At 44.0% G+C, this 15,221-nt stretch overlaps 1 protein-coding gene across 1 annotated transcript in view; it reads left to right on the top strand.

Annotated features, from left to right (window-relative positions):
- The window catches only part of CNKSR2 (connector enhancer of kinase suppressor of Ras 2), a 182,366-nt gene that overhangs the window by 165,011 nt on the left and 2,134 nt on the right, over positions 1-15,221 (top strand). Inside the window, exon 21 of the mRNA XM_009648809.1 lies at positions 13,858-14,054. Within this exon, the coding sequence (XP_009647104.1) occupies positions 13,858-14,054 (197 nt within the window). The remainder of the gene's footprint in view (positions 1-13,857; positions 14,055-15,221) is intronic.

Below are 15,221 nucleotides of genomic sequence, written 5' to 3'. Positions count from 1 at the left end.
AAAAAGCAGAATTTCTAAACTCTTAATGTGCAGCTACACTGATAGGAAATATTGTACAGTTAGTTACTGTCAGTAAGAGTGATACAGTATAAGAAGGAGAAAATCTATTTAGAAAAGCCCCCAAAGTGTCTGTTAATTATATTCACCTTCAGATAAATAGGGCAGTGTATGCTACCACTTATGTTAAGAGGTCCTAGGCTGTTCATGCACATCGTGACTAATGCGAGCTGGGACAATAAAGAATTACCAGTGTTTGATGATAGGCCTCTAATGGCCTTAGCTACATTACTGAATAGCCTTTTCAAAAGTGTGTCTTATTAGCATGGGGTTTTTTCAGAAATAATCATCTTCTAATACAAATTTTAGTTGGATTTTAGGTAGATAAAAAAAGTCCTGTCCCACCATCTGTTGAAGACAGCACAGTTCTTCCGTAGACACAGAGGACGTGTCCCAGCCAGCCTCGGCAGGGCATTGTGGAAAAGCGGGGTGTAGACATCTGCTAGGTAACGCCCTTGCCTTAACTTTAGTAACCCTCCTTTACTTCATAGCCAACTTATTTCACAAGAAGAGAAGTTTCTTCTGCCAAAGCCTGACATATGAAACCAAACTTCCTGAATTTTTAGAGAAAAAGTTATATGAACAACATCCATGAGACAACAGGATCTCCTGAAGCTGCAGAAGTACACATACGAGGCAGCAGTAGCCTCTCTCACTTACTGCCTTTTTCCAAACAAATCCAAGACTCTTATTTTAAATGCTGTGACTGTAGTCTAAAACAGGATGAAATGTGAAAAACATTCAGTCTACTGAAGTCTCACTTCCCTCAACCCCATGAGTCCTGAAATGTGCTGGTTTGGGCCTTTTGTTTGTCAGGGGCTTGGGGTTTGGTTTGGGGGGTTGGTTGGTTTGGGTTTTTTTTTCACTTTGGATGTAGAATCAAATGTTCCTTATGTTCCTTAAACAATAAGTTATATAAAAAATTCTCTTGACTGCTATACTTAGGATTTAGTTATATAAACTGTTTTCCTCTCCCTTCTTCCTCCTCCTCCTCTCCTTGTTGACACACAGAGTCCCCGGGAAGTCTCAGCAGTGGAGGAGAGGCTGAACTCGGTTTGAGTTCCATATAGCATTGCTCACCCTCTGCCTCTCTGGAAACTCATTTTCCAATTGCTACCGTGGGTGGAGTAAATGGCACCGATGTTTCCATCTGGGATTCTTTCCACCTTGTGCCTTCTGTCACTGAGACAACATTTCTTTTCTGCTTTCCCAGACCTTCTGTGATATGCTGAAGAGTAAAAATGGCAATGCTTGATATTTTCCTTCCTTTTTCATCCTGTCTTTTGAAAAACAAAAATTCTCTTTAACAAGGGATAAACATGTCTCACCAGTTAAATTGGATTGAATTTGTATGTCTTTATATTCTGCACAGTTTAACTCGTTCCCAAAGTGGTTCTTCTAACAACAAAACATATCTGGGATCTAAAACCACAACGGATTTCAAGATCCATAGAGAGTTTCATTTTTTATTACAAAGGAGTGTAGCTGACAACAGAATAGGGTATGTACTGAGAGCAGCCAGGCTTTTGAAACTGCCTGCAAATGCACATCCACGCAGAAACCCCAAGTAAACAACTTAGCCGTATGCTGTTTATTCCACCTTTCTCTTTCTCTTTTCTTTGCTAACACAGGTCCACAAAGATTCTCGAGTTCTCAAGCCCTAGCTTTTGGATGTATGTAATGTCAGTGTGGTTTCGAAATCACACGATTTCCTAGCTCCGTATCTTATCCTTCACCCAACGTTGCACAATGCTGGACTGTCAGCTAGGATAACGAAAGGAGCCAGATTGTGTTGTGCCACCTTTTTTTCTATTATTCCATGCATAAGTTGCCAACAGGATATTTTTCTGTGTTTGTAGCACGTTTGGTGGATTTGGGGCACATTCTTTGCTTCCTTTCTCCTCATTCATGTGACCCTTTTTCAGTGCTTCCAAATGAGCTAGTGTCTCTTCAACATGGAGGAAAGCAACCCAAGTTGGTTAGGATGTGTATTGTTCTCTTGTTTTATTTGTGGCTTTTTTGTTAATTGGTCTTCGTTCTGTTCTTTTCTTTTCTTTTTTTTTTTTTCTAAAGCATATCCACAAAGAGAGAATATATAACTTACTGCCCTAAATACCTCTATTGCATCAGGGATGGATATTTCAATGGAGCAAGGTGTAAGAGCAGAACAGTGCCGTGTCTCTGTCCTCACGAGCATAGCTGCATGCAGATTAGAAAAGCTCTATAGTGCTGCAACTGTATGCCAGATTTGCTATTTGCTCTTGTTTGCATGATAGTATTTCTAATATACTAATATGATATGGAAATAATGGCACATCACAGTTCTTTCAACGTATTGTATCACTGCTTTATCATATTAGGCTAATACACTGCGAGAGTTGATAGCACCTCTCCATGTCAAATGGGATCCACTTCTCTTGGCACTGAACCGATTGGACTCAAAGGTTGATAAACTTATCATTAGAGAATTGGCACGACGGAGACTCAACTTCAGCCTCTTGCAAGCAACCTAATGGCCTCCGTTCAGAAAGTCAGTTCTTCTTGAATAACTTTGATGTTTATAACAGAGAACAGAGCTGTTAAAGCATAGACAACCACATGCCTGGATATGAGGCCTCCAGGAAGGTGTCAAAGGGCATGGCCAGTCTTTTGAAGAATGCACCCTTTCCACAATGGGACTAGGCACAAAGTCAGATCCAGTCTACACGGAGCACATTTGCAGAAAATACTGCCCCCCGCATGGGAGAACGGAAGGGGAAGAGGGTCTTGGCAGGGGAAGGGCTTTGATGTCACTCAGTATTGTTCTGCAAACCTCGAGGAATTAAAGAGGGATTCAGCCATGGTAACTGTAAAATCCTGTTGCTTGCACTGAACTCCAGTGAACTCGTTCAGGCCAACCAGAGTCGTATCTTTTAAGCGTGCTTCACGTTAGTGAAGGAAGTCACCTTACTGTGTCATGCTAAACTAAGTGTATTCTGTCAAGTGGAGGTATGTCCAGACCTTTCGGAGACTTCCATTTATCTAATGATTTTTAATGAATTACCAGAGGGGTACACTGGCACTCGTTTGGATGATGATGAAGAAGATACCTCACGCTGAGATTTATTAGACTCTGCAGATAAACTCTTCAGTTCCTCTTTATCTTCTAGGACTTAAACATGTGAGTGATGCTGCCTGGCCAAGCAGGCACAAAGTATGCTCTGTATAACACCCAGACTCCAGAGGGCTGGTTTGGGGCCAGTATTTGTCTGGATGTCACTCAAAGTAGATTCAGATATTGTATTTATCATTATGTTCTGGGTCCCCTACGGGTTGATGTTTGCCTCTATCTCTGTGGTTAGAATGTGGATTTTCCTTAATATATTTGGCTAAGGGTGTATTGTAATAATGTTAATGCTAATTACTTGATATTTCATACTATCTTATGGGGAGATACTTTTAAAAAATGTATTTTGAAATGTTTTCTTTCTGTTTGCTCAATGTATGGTATTGCATTATGTTAATACCAATAAAATTATATATATATAGATATATATATTTCCCTTTTATAAAAGAAGTAAATTATGCTTTTTTGCCTCACAAACAGGAAATGTGCAGTGAATAAAACTACATCATTCTGCCTTACAGCAGGTGACAAAGCTTATAATAGTTTTAATATCCTTTTTTGAAAAATAAAAAGTATAGTATGACATAAACTAGTTGGAAGTTCATCAAAATGCATGTTTTGTGTTTCTGCTCAATGGGACTGTCACAAATCAGCCTAAATATTTAGCAATGTTGTTTTGGCATCTTTAATTTTTTCCAATCAAAAGCATACACTGTATTGCTATTATTGATTACAAAACTGTACTGTCATAAATTTTTGCCTGTTGGCCAAATAGACAAACCCACTGAGTTTTTATGACTCTCTGGTCTGTAGGAATTGATTTTTAAATTTAATTTAGTGCTCTTTCCAACGCTTGGCAAAGGCGGAATTTATTTTTTATATAAGGTTGCCTTTGAAGTACCTGCCTCTGCCAGGGCTGATAAATCACTGCTAAGTACATAGAGACTGTGCAACCTAAAGGATATGTCATTAAAGCCTTGTTGGAATGGCCTGCAACCCCAGCCAGTCCTTTACATTCTGTCATTAAATTCCATAATTAGTCAGAGGTGAAATGTTTTGGAAATGAATTAGAGAAGCAGAAGCAAAGATGTGACTCTAAAATGTCCTTTGGCTGCCATTTGAGGTTACGCTGATGGCTTATTTGCTGCTCCTAGCCGAAGGCCAACATATATCTGTGCTAATATGAATTAGATCGTCTTCAGCTTCTTCTCTTTCTTTTCCCCACCCTTTCTAACATATTGTATTGAGTATCTTTGTTTTGCAGAGGCATTCAGAAGGGCTGTAATTAGCAGTCCCCAGCATTTAATTGCATACACATTTGTTAAATATTTTTCTGTATGCCTTAAAATAAAGTATAGAAAATTGTAGTAAATGTTTCTTTAATGAAGGCATTTGATTTATTCATGAAGTCAGGATTTTTCGAAGGTGTTGTTTTGGGCTTAATAAAGGAAATAAGCCAGCAAATTTTCAGCTTTGCCTTTGCGTAACCACTGTCTGTCAGGGCTGATGTTCGTTTCCTTTCTCTTGTTTCTTTTGTGTGCAAACACATTCTGCCCAATGGATGGGGAACGGACCTTTCTTCTGTGACGACTCTCGTGCCAGTTTTGAGACAGATCTTTATGTTAAGGTGCATACGTGTTCACCAGTTCCTTATGACATCTGACGACATGAGTAATGTCTAGAAAAGCCGCATGGTATAGCATTTATCTCGTCACGGTAATAGCTTTTGTTCTCAAAGGTACTTTGAACTCTGTGCGGTGCTTACAGACCGTGGCGGTATGATGGGCATTCAGCAGCTGACAGGGGGTGCTTCATATTTGGCGGTGTCGTACCCTACGTAAATAACATGTAAATCAGGGTGCAGATTAATTAGTCTGGAATCTAATCAGTGCAGCCTTCATGCCATGTGCAATTATAAATCAAATAATAAATCTGAATATCTGAATAAATATGACATCTTCTGGGGTAATGTTTTCAGCAGTATTTCAGGCCCCTTTCATAAACGCCTTGGCGGGTGCTTCCCCAGCAGACCACAAGGCATTACAGAGGTAACTGAGCTGGGTATTAAATTGATCCAGCCCCCACCCACACTGATTTACCGTGGTTTTTTCATGTTGAAAGCAGGATTGCAATTCCTAAGTGGCGCAAGGGCTTTCAGAAATTTCACTGTCAGCGTTACATTTTCATACAAAGATGCAAACTTGGTGTGTAGCCTGAAGTAGAGTTCATTTTCTCGGTGGGTCTTGCTCACCAGGAATACACACCCCTTCCATTCAGGCTCACTTTCGGGTATCAAGCCCATAAACCTTGTCAGGCATTGCTGTTGTGCAAGCGTGACCATGGCTTGATTCTGACTGGTGAGTAATCTCGCTGGGTCCATATCGTTTGTCACTTAACCTTTCACAACTTCGTGCTCTGTAGCAGCTTAGGTTTGTGAAAAAATATTTTCCTGAAGGGGTAATTGCTTCCATATATTGCTTGCGCGATGTATCCGTAGGGACCTCCTCATCCTATTTACAAGCCACTGCACCCCCCAGACACAGAGCCGTTTACCCCATCTGCTTCAGCTCCCGGCTTACCTCATAAACATGCAAAGTTTTTCATTGTTCCTGAATTGCGGGGACTGAGGAGAAGCATAGCGTCAAAATGTAATAATTGTTCTGTTTATTTCCCTTCAACATTGGTAGCTTGTGGTAAAATTAAACAGCACTTACATCAATGTGCGCTACAAAAAAACCCCAGGATATCCTACTTCATCCTGTTAAACTTCTCCCAGAGTCACTAAAATCTGTTCAGCAGATGAAGGTTAAACTGACGCCTTAATGGAGTAGAGTTCCGTGTCCAAATACCACTGCTGCCAAAAAGTTCTGCCACTGATCAGAGTTCCCTGTTACTTTGGGAAGCTTTGGAGTTATTTCATCTTCATTCTTATGCCCTCTCTGAAATCACAGCCCACCGATATAACCTGACGAAACAACAGGGCAGAGAGCAAATGAGGAGCTTCTCCTGATGCTCCTTCGAGGTGTGTAAGAGCAGTCAAGAGGCAGCGCGAACAGAGCGAGCCAATTATTCCCTCTGTCTGTGTTTTCCCTTCTCACTAATGTATTAACCCATTTGCTGGCACCTGTATTTCATTGCTAAGTGGATGTTGAAAATGGCTAAACCTTACTGTGGAGGTCTGCAGGAGAAACCTCGAGGATGGATTTTTTTTCTAATGCCGAGTTTAGTGTCAGCTGTTTTTAAAGAGCAATTCCAGTTGCGTGGAAAGCTGAAGAGAGGTGACTGACGTGGGCGTGAGACTTCCAGTAAGACCAGCTCAAGTGTCCCTCCGAGGCTGAACCCGCTTCAGCCTGCCAGCTCGCAAGCTGCAGTCCGCAGGGCAGTGGTGGGCGCACAAGGCCGTGGCAAAGTGTAGGCAGCTTGTCATTCGAATGCCACCAGAAAGGTGACCTCAGAGGAAAGGAGATTCACAGGGATCCACTGATCCAAAGAGAAGACTGCTAGCGCTGTAAATAGTTCACAAAAAGAATTAGACCTTTGGTGCCACAGCAAAGGTTTAGCGTCTCTCAGGCCTTACAAAGGCTGGGGTTAGATCTTTTAAAAGTGGTTATGGTACCTAACTGCTTCTGACTGAACTTGCTTGTAGTGGAAAATGCCTGATATCCCTTCAGAAATCTGTCCTGCAGGAGAGGAGTTTTCCACTTACCTGTGTTACCACAGTTACTTTATTTCAAGAAACCGATTTATGCTCATGCATGTGAGAGGAGAGGCAGCCTCGTACCATCGGGTGGAAAACCCCAGCGTATTGCAGAGCTCTGTTGTGTTGGTGCTTTCAGTGAACACCCTCTCAAGCGAGTATCTTTTTTGCCTGCAGGTTTATGTAATAGAAGAGAATAGAAATCATGTACAACTACGCTGGTAACCCAAAAATACTTTGTCTTTAGAGGAGAGAGTGGTATAAAATGAACATTTAAATAGTTGTTCTCTGATCCTCCAGCCACTAATGTTTCACCAAACGCATGGATAAAAGCTTGTTTGTAAACACTCTTCCTCCCTTCTTTGACTCAAGACTTTGGGAAAAATCCTGCGCTTTCAGGTACAAGGGCCAGAAAGGACAGAGAATTACACGAATCAGAAAAGGGCAGGCAAAGGGAAGGAATAACAGAGAGAAGGGTTCCAAAGGCCAGGTACTACACAAAAAGCCCCCAGCTTTTCTTCAGCTTGCTAAAACTTTTCTTCACTCATGGAAAGCATTAATATATACATGTGTATTGTATACATGTACACACACACATATATATACATATATATATGCACACAGGCATACTCACATGCCCAGTCATGCCTTGATTTTGCCATAACGTGGCATAGGAGATGAGACAGGTTTCCATTTGTGCTTTAACAGGGAAATCTATAAATCTCTATATTACCCAGAGCAGATGCTTAGCAGCTGCCTTCCATGTAGACCTAAACTGCATCGTATTGCACCTCCTGCCTGCTGTACTGTGCCAGGCCTAAACGCTGCGTTGCTGCTTCCTTTTCTCAGTAACCAGGGATGTGACTTGCAGCATTTTCCTACCAGGAGCCAACTTTCTGTGTCACCATGGCTCCCCCCATACCAGTGCAGGGGTGACCTCATGCGCAGCACACAGCTGTGCAGACACCATCTCCTTGGGAACCTTTCGTTGATTCCACCATTTCGTTCCTTTTAGCTTATAGTCTGGGGGGAAAGGAAACACATAGCTTAGGCTGCCGGCCATCCATCCAGACAGTGTAACAAACGACAGTAATTCCTGGTTCTTTGCATCATAAGCGTTTGGGTATGTCTCCCTCTTGAGCAGTTTGAACGCTAGTGATTAACCTGAACAGCAGCAAAGATGGATTTAAGCCTTGCATGGAGAAACCAACGACTACTTCTTTGGAGGATTTCTTCTCTCCCCTGCCCTCCAACACTGCTAAAACCTGCATCCACTCTCCTTCCATCCTTCTGCTTTTTCACCTTAAATATAGGGACATCCCTTCTGTCTTTCTCCTAGCCGTTCCCCAGGGTTTATAAGCCCAGCTGGGCTGTGGGACCCTGTGGCCACGTTACGTCCCCTGCCCCTGCCTGCCTGTTAGGACACTGGGGGAGGCCTCCCCTCCCCGAGGGATCAGCAGAGATCTGTCTGCTGCGCTGCCTGCCAGTGAAACCACTGCAGGACCAGGTGGGTTTTGGTAGACCTGTTAGCTAGATGCGGCACAGCCAATGTGCTATGGGGCATGGGAAAATGACAAAACTCTTTGCTGGTCCTAGGATTATATCATTTACCAGTTAGCTTGTGGCAGAAAAGCTTCTTTATTCCCATAGATGCAACAGGGTCAAGAAGGCAAAGAAAAAAACCAAAAACAACCCAGAGATTTGTTCATCAGAGCTTGTTTTATCTAGCTTGAGACCATTTCCCAGAGGCCAGGGATGCTCTCTGTTTTGGTGGAGCATTTACTGACACTCACGGAAAGTCTCTGGGAGGCATCAAGTACCTGCCTCCCCTGTGCAAAAAGAGAAGCAGAAAGGTGTAGCTCTTAAATTGGAAGCAAATCTTCGGGATTTGTAGGGGGAAATAACATATGGCAGCTGTTTAATACTGTAATTAGTGATGTATTCTAACAAAATTGCCTCCTTAAGATCCCGAGAAAGCTGAGCTGAACTGGTTCCTCTGGCAGAGAAAGCAAGCTCACCAATAGGAATGAAAACGGCAGTTTAAATTTCAGTGGAGATGGGGGATTTCAGTCTGGCTGTTTGCGCCTTGTTCGCTCCCTGTCTGTCACAGCCTTTGCAACAGCTCGGCTTCCTCAGGGTTTGCAGAGGGTGGTAATTTTGTTCAAATGCAGGGCTAATTGCAAGTAGAGGAGTGGGCGTGCATGAGAGGAGTTGCACGGCGAAGGAAAGTGTGTCACTAAGCTGTAAAGGTAGCAAACAGCAAAGAGGGTAGCAGAAAAACAGAATGCCATCAGGGTGTCAGTGGTGTCCATCAGTCAGGACGAGGAGTCTGAAGATGACGGGATGAGCCTGGGTGGTGTTAGGAGGCACTGACAAAGTACAAAGGGGCCTCAAAGGTCAACCATTGAAAAAATCTGACCTTGTCAGCACAGTGGGTGACAACATTTATGATTAACCATGTTGTACTATCCTTGCATGTGCAGTTACGTACACTTATAGTTGCCAGTGCAATCACTGGTTCCTCTGGTACCTCACTGAAAGGGGAGAACCATGCAAGCTTCCAGTGGCTTGAGCTTTTATAGGGAAAGTGAGCCAAAGAAGGGCAGGAACCTCTACTGAAAATTGCTAGAGGTTATTCCATCTATTTAGAGCAGATTTATGAGAAATGTGTGCCTAGAGATTATCTGTGTCCAGAGAGCGGTATGTTAGCCAGCTGGGTTGCAACGGTGACCTTCTGCATGGCCCTAATTCAGTACCATCTTCCTGAATCATCAGTTTACCTGGACCAATCATCTCTCGATCCATAGAAATACCAATGTTAACTGTTTCTCTCCGGTCACTTTTCAGTCAAGAGTCTGATGTTCTTACTTATTGCTCTGAGGATCTTGGTTTATAAGAGGGAACTAATGGGAAGACGAAAAGCCCAATGGAGCCAGGAGGTGGTTACACTTAGTACGTCATGGAGCTCTGGGCATGCTCTTCTCAACAACAAATGACAGCGTGGTGTAAGAAATCCCACCATTTTTTTTCTGAATGCCAAGAACCCAAACTATTCCTGACCTCTTAGAGTTTCATCCACCCGACCACAATCTCCAGCTCCCTCTCCTAAGCAAATGTAAAAGTAGATACAAATATTTACAGCCTTTCAAGAAGAAAGGGCAGAGTACAGAAAGTTCAGAAACTCTTCCTTGTGGAAAGCAGAATAATGAAAAACAATAACATGCCATTTACTAGGCTGATGTATTCTTTATCTCCTGAATTTAATGCAAATGGCTTTGCATTCACTTGAAGACACAGCAGAAGCTTCACTGTTACAAAATTTAGAACCTGTGTATTCTTGTATTTGGAAGATACAGTTCTGAATTTAGATCCTGGGTGCTACAGAGTTTATGCAGCTTGATTTCTGCTCCAGCGTTACGGAGTTGTTCAGGCTTGGGTGGGGCAGGGGACAAAATTACTGCTTCAGAGAAGAGACCCTTCTTTTTAGCAGGATGTGGAAACAGCTACCTGACTGTGTTCGGAGAAAGAGGGCAGCTGGGGAGATGCAGCCCATGACTCAGCAGCCAAGTGAGGGTGAAAAACAACCTGCTGTATTGCCTGCTGTCCTGGGGTCATCTGGAAATTCCATTGGGCCACGTCTTCCACTTAAATAAGGCATTACCTGAGGCCTTATTCTTCCTTCAGGAGACAGCCCTGCTGTAATAGCATGACCTGCATATAAATCCACCAATTTAAAAAAAAAAAAAATGTTTTAAGCTCAGCTGTGTATCTAATCAAGTACCTCAGATGCTTTATGGTGCCAAGGGTTTCACCAACACCTACAGGAAATCAATCAAAGCCTTCAGCAGAAGGGTGAGGGAGGGGAGACTGGTGTATAATCTCATTCCCGCCTACTGAGAGCCATTGAGAGCAGCAGTACCACCACCTTCAGTGTTCCTCTGGAAAATATTAAGGGCTCGGGATGTTCTAGAGTGATGCCAGCCGCCCTCTCCCCCGCCGTGGGTGGAGTGAGGCGGTGTCTTGCCCTGTTTGAGCTCCCCCAGCCTCAGCAGCAGCGAGATATTGAAGGGAAGGGACCAGCTGTGTTTTTTCCCTGCTCTTTCCTTTGTACCAAATCCTGTCCCCCTTTCCACACGCCACTCATAACTACGGCACTGAGGCGGTGGCAGGGCCCAGGGGAGGCAGCCCCAGCCAGGTGGAGGCGATGCTCACTGCAGGGGGGTTGGACTAGATGACCTCTAGGGGTCCCTTCCAACCCAAAACATTCTATGATTCTATGATGCGCCCACGCCTTTCGAAGCCCTGCCATCGGTGCTCTGCTGCCCACGTCCTGCCCCTGCACTCCCGCGCCTCTTCCCACACAGCGTCAGAGCTGTTCCCCTTTGGGGAGAGGGCAGAAATCCCCTGTCCGCAGTCCCCCCGAGGCCTACGCAGAGCAGCGGCTGCTGGCCCCGGGAGGCGAGCCCCGGGGAGCACCAGCCACGCAGACCGCAGGCCGGCGGCGTGGGGAGGAGGCCAGCGCAAGCCCCCCAGCCCAGCACTTGAACCCACACGGGCCATGCTGCCTTCCAGGCTCATTAGAGGCACTCGTCACCCAGAGTTGAACCTCAGGGTTGAACCCAAACTTTGTCCATCTCTGTGGTGGGGACCAGTCGTGTTTCAGGAAGCCGCGGATTTTCAGTGGCAAGCCTGGATGTGGCGGCCGGTTGCTGGTCCAGGCACTAGATCACACTAGCAAAGATGGAGACAGAGCACTGGCTTGCTTCTTCAGCAGACTGTCCCTGAACTAATCCCCTGAGGGTGCAATGTGGGAAAAGAGACCTGAGGAAAGATCTTTTTTGCCTTGCATATCATGGGATAAGAGAAAGAGAGAAACAGATATAAAATACTCCCTTGTCAGATCGAGGCGGGGGTTTTTTTCCCTTTGCCCTTTAGCAAATCACTCCCATTCCCCAGCTGTCAGACTGGTAGACTTCAGCATTTGGTGATATGAACTGATAGAGAGATCCCAAACATCTGATCTCGTTGCTGCGTGGACTTTTTAAGAAAGCATAAAAATCAAGACTGTGGGGGATTTTAACCAATCTTTGAGTATTCAGCTACTGAATGTTTTGCCCTTTAACACAGGAGATGTTTTAATTAGAAAGAAATGGACAAGAAGGAGAAATGCATCTAATTTCTGTTTTTCTTTAAGTTCTGGCCACCCCTTATAGTGATGAACCTAGCTCTCCAAGCAGGGTAGCACAAGATGGGAGGATTTAGGGACCTCTGTTCAGACCCACAACACCTCCATCAATAAAAAGCCTTGAACCCTTCTCTGCTTTAATATCTAAAAAAAAAAAAAGAGTGCTTTAGAAACAACTACCCCCTAAAAAGGGCAAAGGAATAAACTGATGAGAGATACAGCTGGATCAGTTGGTGACTGCAAAATTCTTTGACTGTGTAAAGATCGGTACAAATACAAACACTTTTTGTGATGGGGTGTGGCAATTTGGGTCTCTGGAGTCCTTGCTTGAGCCCGAGGTGAGTAGCTTCTGTGCTACATGGTGTGGGCTTGGATGGGAGGTTGCCTCGGGTGGGCTAGAAATGTCACTTCTCAACACTAGCTGTCCTCCCTGTTGGTGCTCCGTAAAAAAAACCCTCCAAACACCTGAGGTTCACTGCTTATGGGTACTTCAGCATGCGCTGAGCTTTCAGCCAGTGGAGATGGCCATGTCTTGGTGCAGGGTCAGTCACAGGATAAAAGTAATGCTTGAAAGCAAACAGCTGTAGCTTTCCTAACAAGAGCTTTCATGAAAGCATCCCGAGGACACGGGCACCTTGGGCCAGGGAAACATACACTGCTATGAAAGCCAGGACTGGGTGGGAAGGTCCCAAGGGCTCTGGAGACAACTGGGAGGCTGTGCACCAGCGGTGGCTGGTTGCAGTGTGCGCAGGGGTGTCGTCGTGTGAGGGGCAGCAGGGACGGAGCTGCCTGCCCCGCTGGCTGCCTGCTCCCCCAGGGCTGCCCCAGCTTCTCCTGGTCAGCACTCAGATAATCCTGGCACTTTACTGGCACTTCCCAAGTTTCTACAGAGTCATCAGTTTTTTCTGGGGGAAACGGCGTGTGAGAAGTTGAAATGTTTTGATGCTTCCTAAATGAAGCATTTCAAAGGCTCGTATCAGTGTAACATTTCATCCCCAGCCTTTGCTTTGTTTTGTTTTCAGAGAAGCAAAATCTTTCTTTTTTATTTTTTTCTCCCAGCACTAGTTAGAACAAGTCTTTTAAAACCTATAATAAATAAATGAATAAAGCTACAATGCAAACAGCTCTGGTTTGGTTTGCCGCGCTGCTGGGTCGGCTGTCAGGAGCACATGCAGTGCGTAGCCTGCTGCTGAGCCTTCAGGCAATGGTAGGGTAAAAAACCACCACAAGTGACTGCTACAGGCTAGCGAACAACACTCTCGAGTATCAAAAATAAGAGATAATAAGAAGTGGGCTTTTCTAGGAAGGAAAACGACATGTCATTCCAAGGCCACAATCATAAACGTAATCTCGAATGCCGTATCTGCGCTTTCCGGCCGAGAGCCGATCCCTGATCACCTGCCTCAGCAGGGTGTTCCCAGGGCTTCCTTTCCTTGTAATGACGAAGTCACCAGCGTATTTAACTGCCATACTGGAGATGTGATTTCTGACAGTATGTCACTGTAATATTACTATACCTTGCACTATTTCTCTTTTCTGTTCTTCTTTCTTTGAGGGTCAAGACTTTACATTCTTGAAAGTTTTTCTCCTTTTCTCCTGAAGGCAATAGTTAGCGAGAAGGAGCAGTTACAATCGCAGCACTTTTTTTCTGGAACTTAGCAGGTGTGAAATGTTCTCCTTATGGTCCAGTTAAACCTGATGAATGTTTTGTGAAGGTTTTGATAGATCTTCATAGAATCATGTTAATGAAACATTGTCCCTTTCTCTACTTTTTCCTCCTCTTTTTTTTTTTTTTCCTTTTTCTCTTTACAGTTGAAACTATAGAGGAAAAAACAGCAGACTCCTTGCAAGATTTGTACAGAGCCTTGGAGCAGGCCAGCCTGTCTCCATTAGGAGAACACCGGATTTCCACTAAGCTGGAGTATAAAAAATCTTTTATAAAGAGATGTAGCGATCCAGTAGTCAATGAAAAACTGCACCAGCTGCGAATTCTGAAAAGCACTTTAAAGGTGAGATGAAAGAGGGAGGAAAAATCCTGCCCCAGGGTTGGATCGGACTGTATTGTATTTGGAGATTAATTGTGCGCAGCTGGAATCCAGGCTGAACCTAGGGTGAGAAACAAACAAGGGAGACATGGGGAAACACTGTTCGCAAAGCAGAGAAAAATGTGCCTTGGGAGAGCAGTCGAAGTGAGGGGATCAGTTTTTATTTCTGGGTGGATAAAATCTCAGTCAGCTGCTCCTCCTCTAGCTAGTTTAACAGGATTGGACGCCAAATTATCAGAGGAGACCTTAAGCCCTTTTTTGTCCCTGAACATTTCCATTTACCAAAATGCATTCACTCCGTAATTGCTGCAAGTCTAAAGCCAAGCAAAGCAGCCTTTCAGAAGGGAGCAATACCTCTTACAGCACTTGATTATTTTCCGATTGCTGAGCTTGTCCAGGAAGAAACTCTGTTCTTGCTTTCTACATAAGCTGATAGGATCCTTGTATTTAACCAGTAGGACTGATTAAATAAATAGATAGTGGTAATGATAGATCTGAACATTTGTATGGTTATTCTAAACGTACCGGAGCTCATTTAGCCTCCCTGTCGGCTTCTTTGTTTGTTACAGCAGTTTCAGTTCTGTCCTGATGGAGATTTCGGCAAACAATATGCTGGGTGTCCCCAGGGACCCTGTTAACTATATTAAATTACCACATTTTAAGTCACTAGATAATTGTACAGTGTATTTCGTAACAGCTTTCATCAAAGAGGGCTTTATCAACATTAATTAATTTAGTTTTCCATCACCTAGAGAAGCATTTAAGCAATATTATTTTCATGCTGTGGGGCTCCCATCCTGAAAAAAAAATCTTACTCACGCTTAACTTTCTGCACTGTATCATCTCATTGAAGGCAACTACGACTTGTAGCATTATCTGGGTATGTGAGTCTTTATGGTGTTGGAGGCTGACAGAAAAAGTCAAATACACGGGCTTTCTACACTTCTGCAGCGTGAGAAACTGAAACAAAATCACAGTACTCTTAGATATGTCAGGGTGGCGGGAGCTTCACATTGCATCTGTGCTTTTGCACCATGGTGGGATCACTCATGCCAAAACCATGGTTCGGTATCAACAGCTTGTTGCCACACTAATTGTCTGTCCTGTTAGCATTTATTGATACCTGAGCTA

The sequence above is a fragment of the Egretta garzetta genome, unplaced genomic scaffold (genome assembly GCF_000687185.1).
Source record: "Egretta garzetta isolate BGI_Z169 unplaced genomic scaffold, ASM68718v1 scaffold111, whole genome shotgun sequence".
In the NCBI taxonomy this organism is placed as follows: domain Eukaryota; kingdom Metazoa; phylum Chordata; class Aves; order Pelecaniformes; family Ardeidae; genus Egretta; species Egretta garzetta.
Note: the sequence above shows the minus strand (reverse complement) of the source record. Positions and strands in the feature narration are given on the sequence as shown.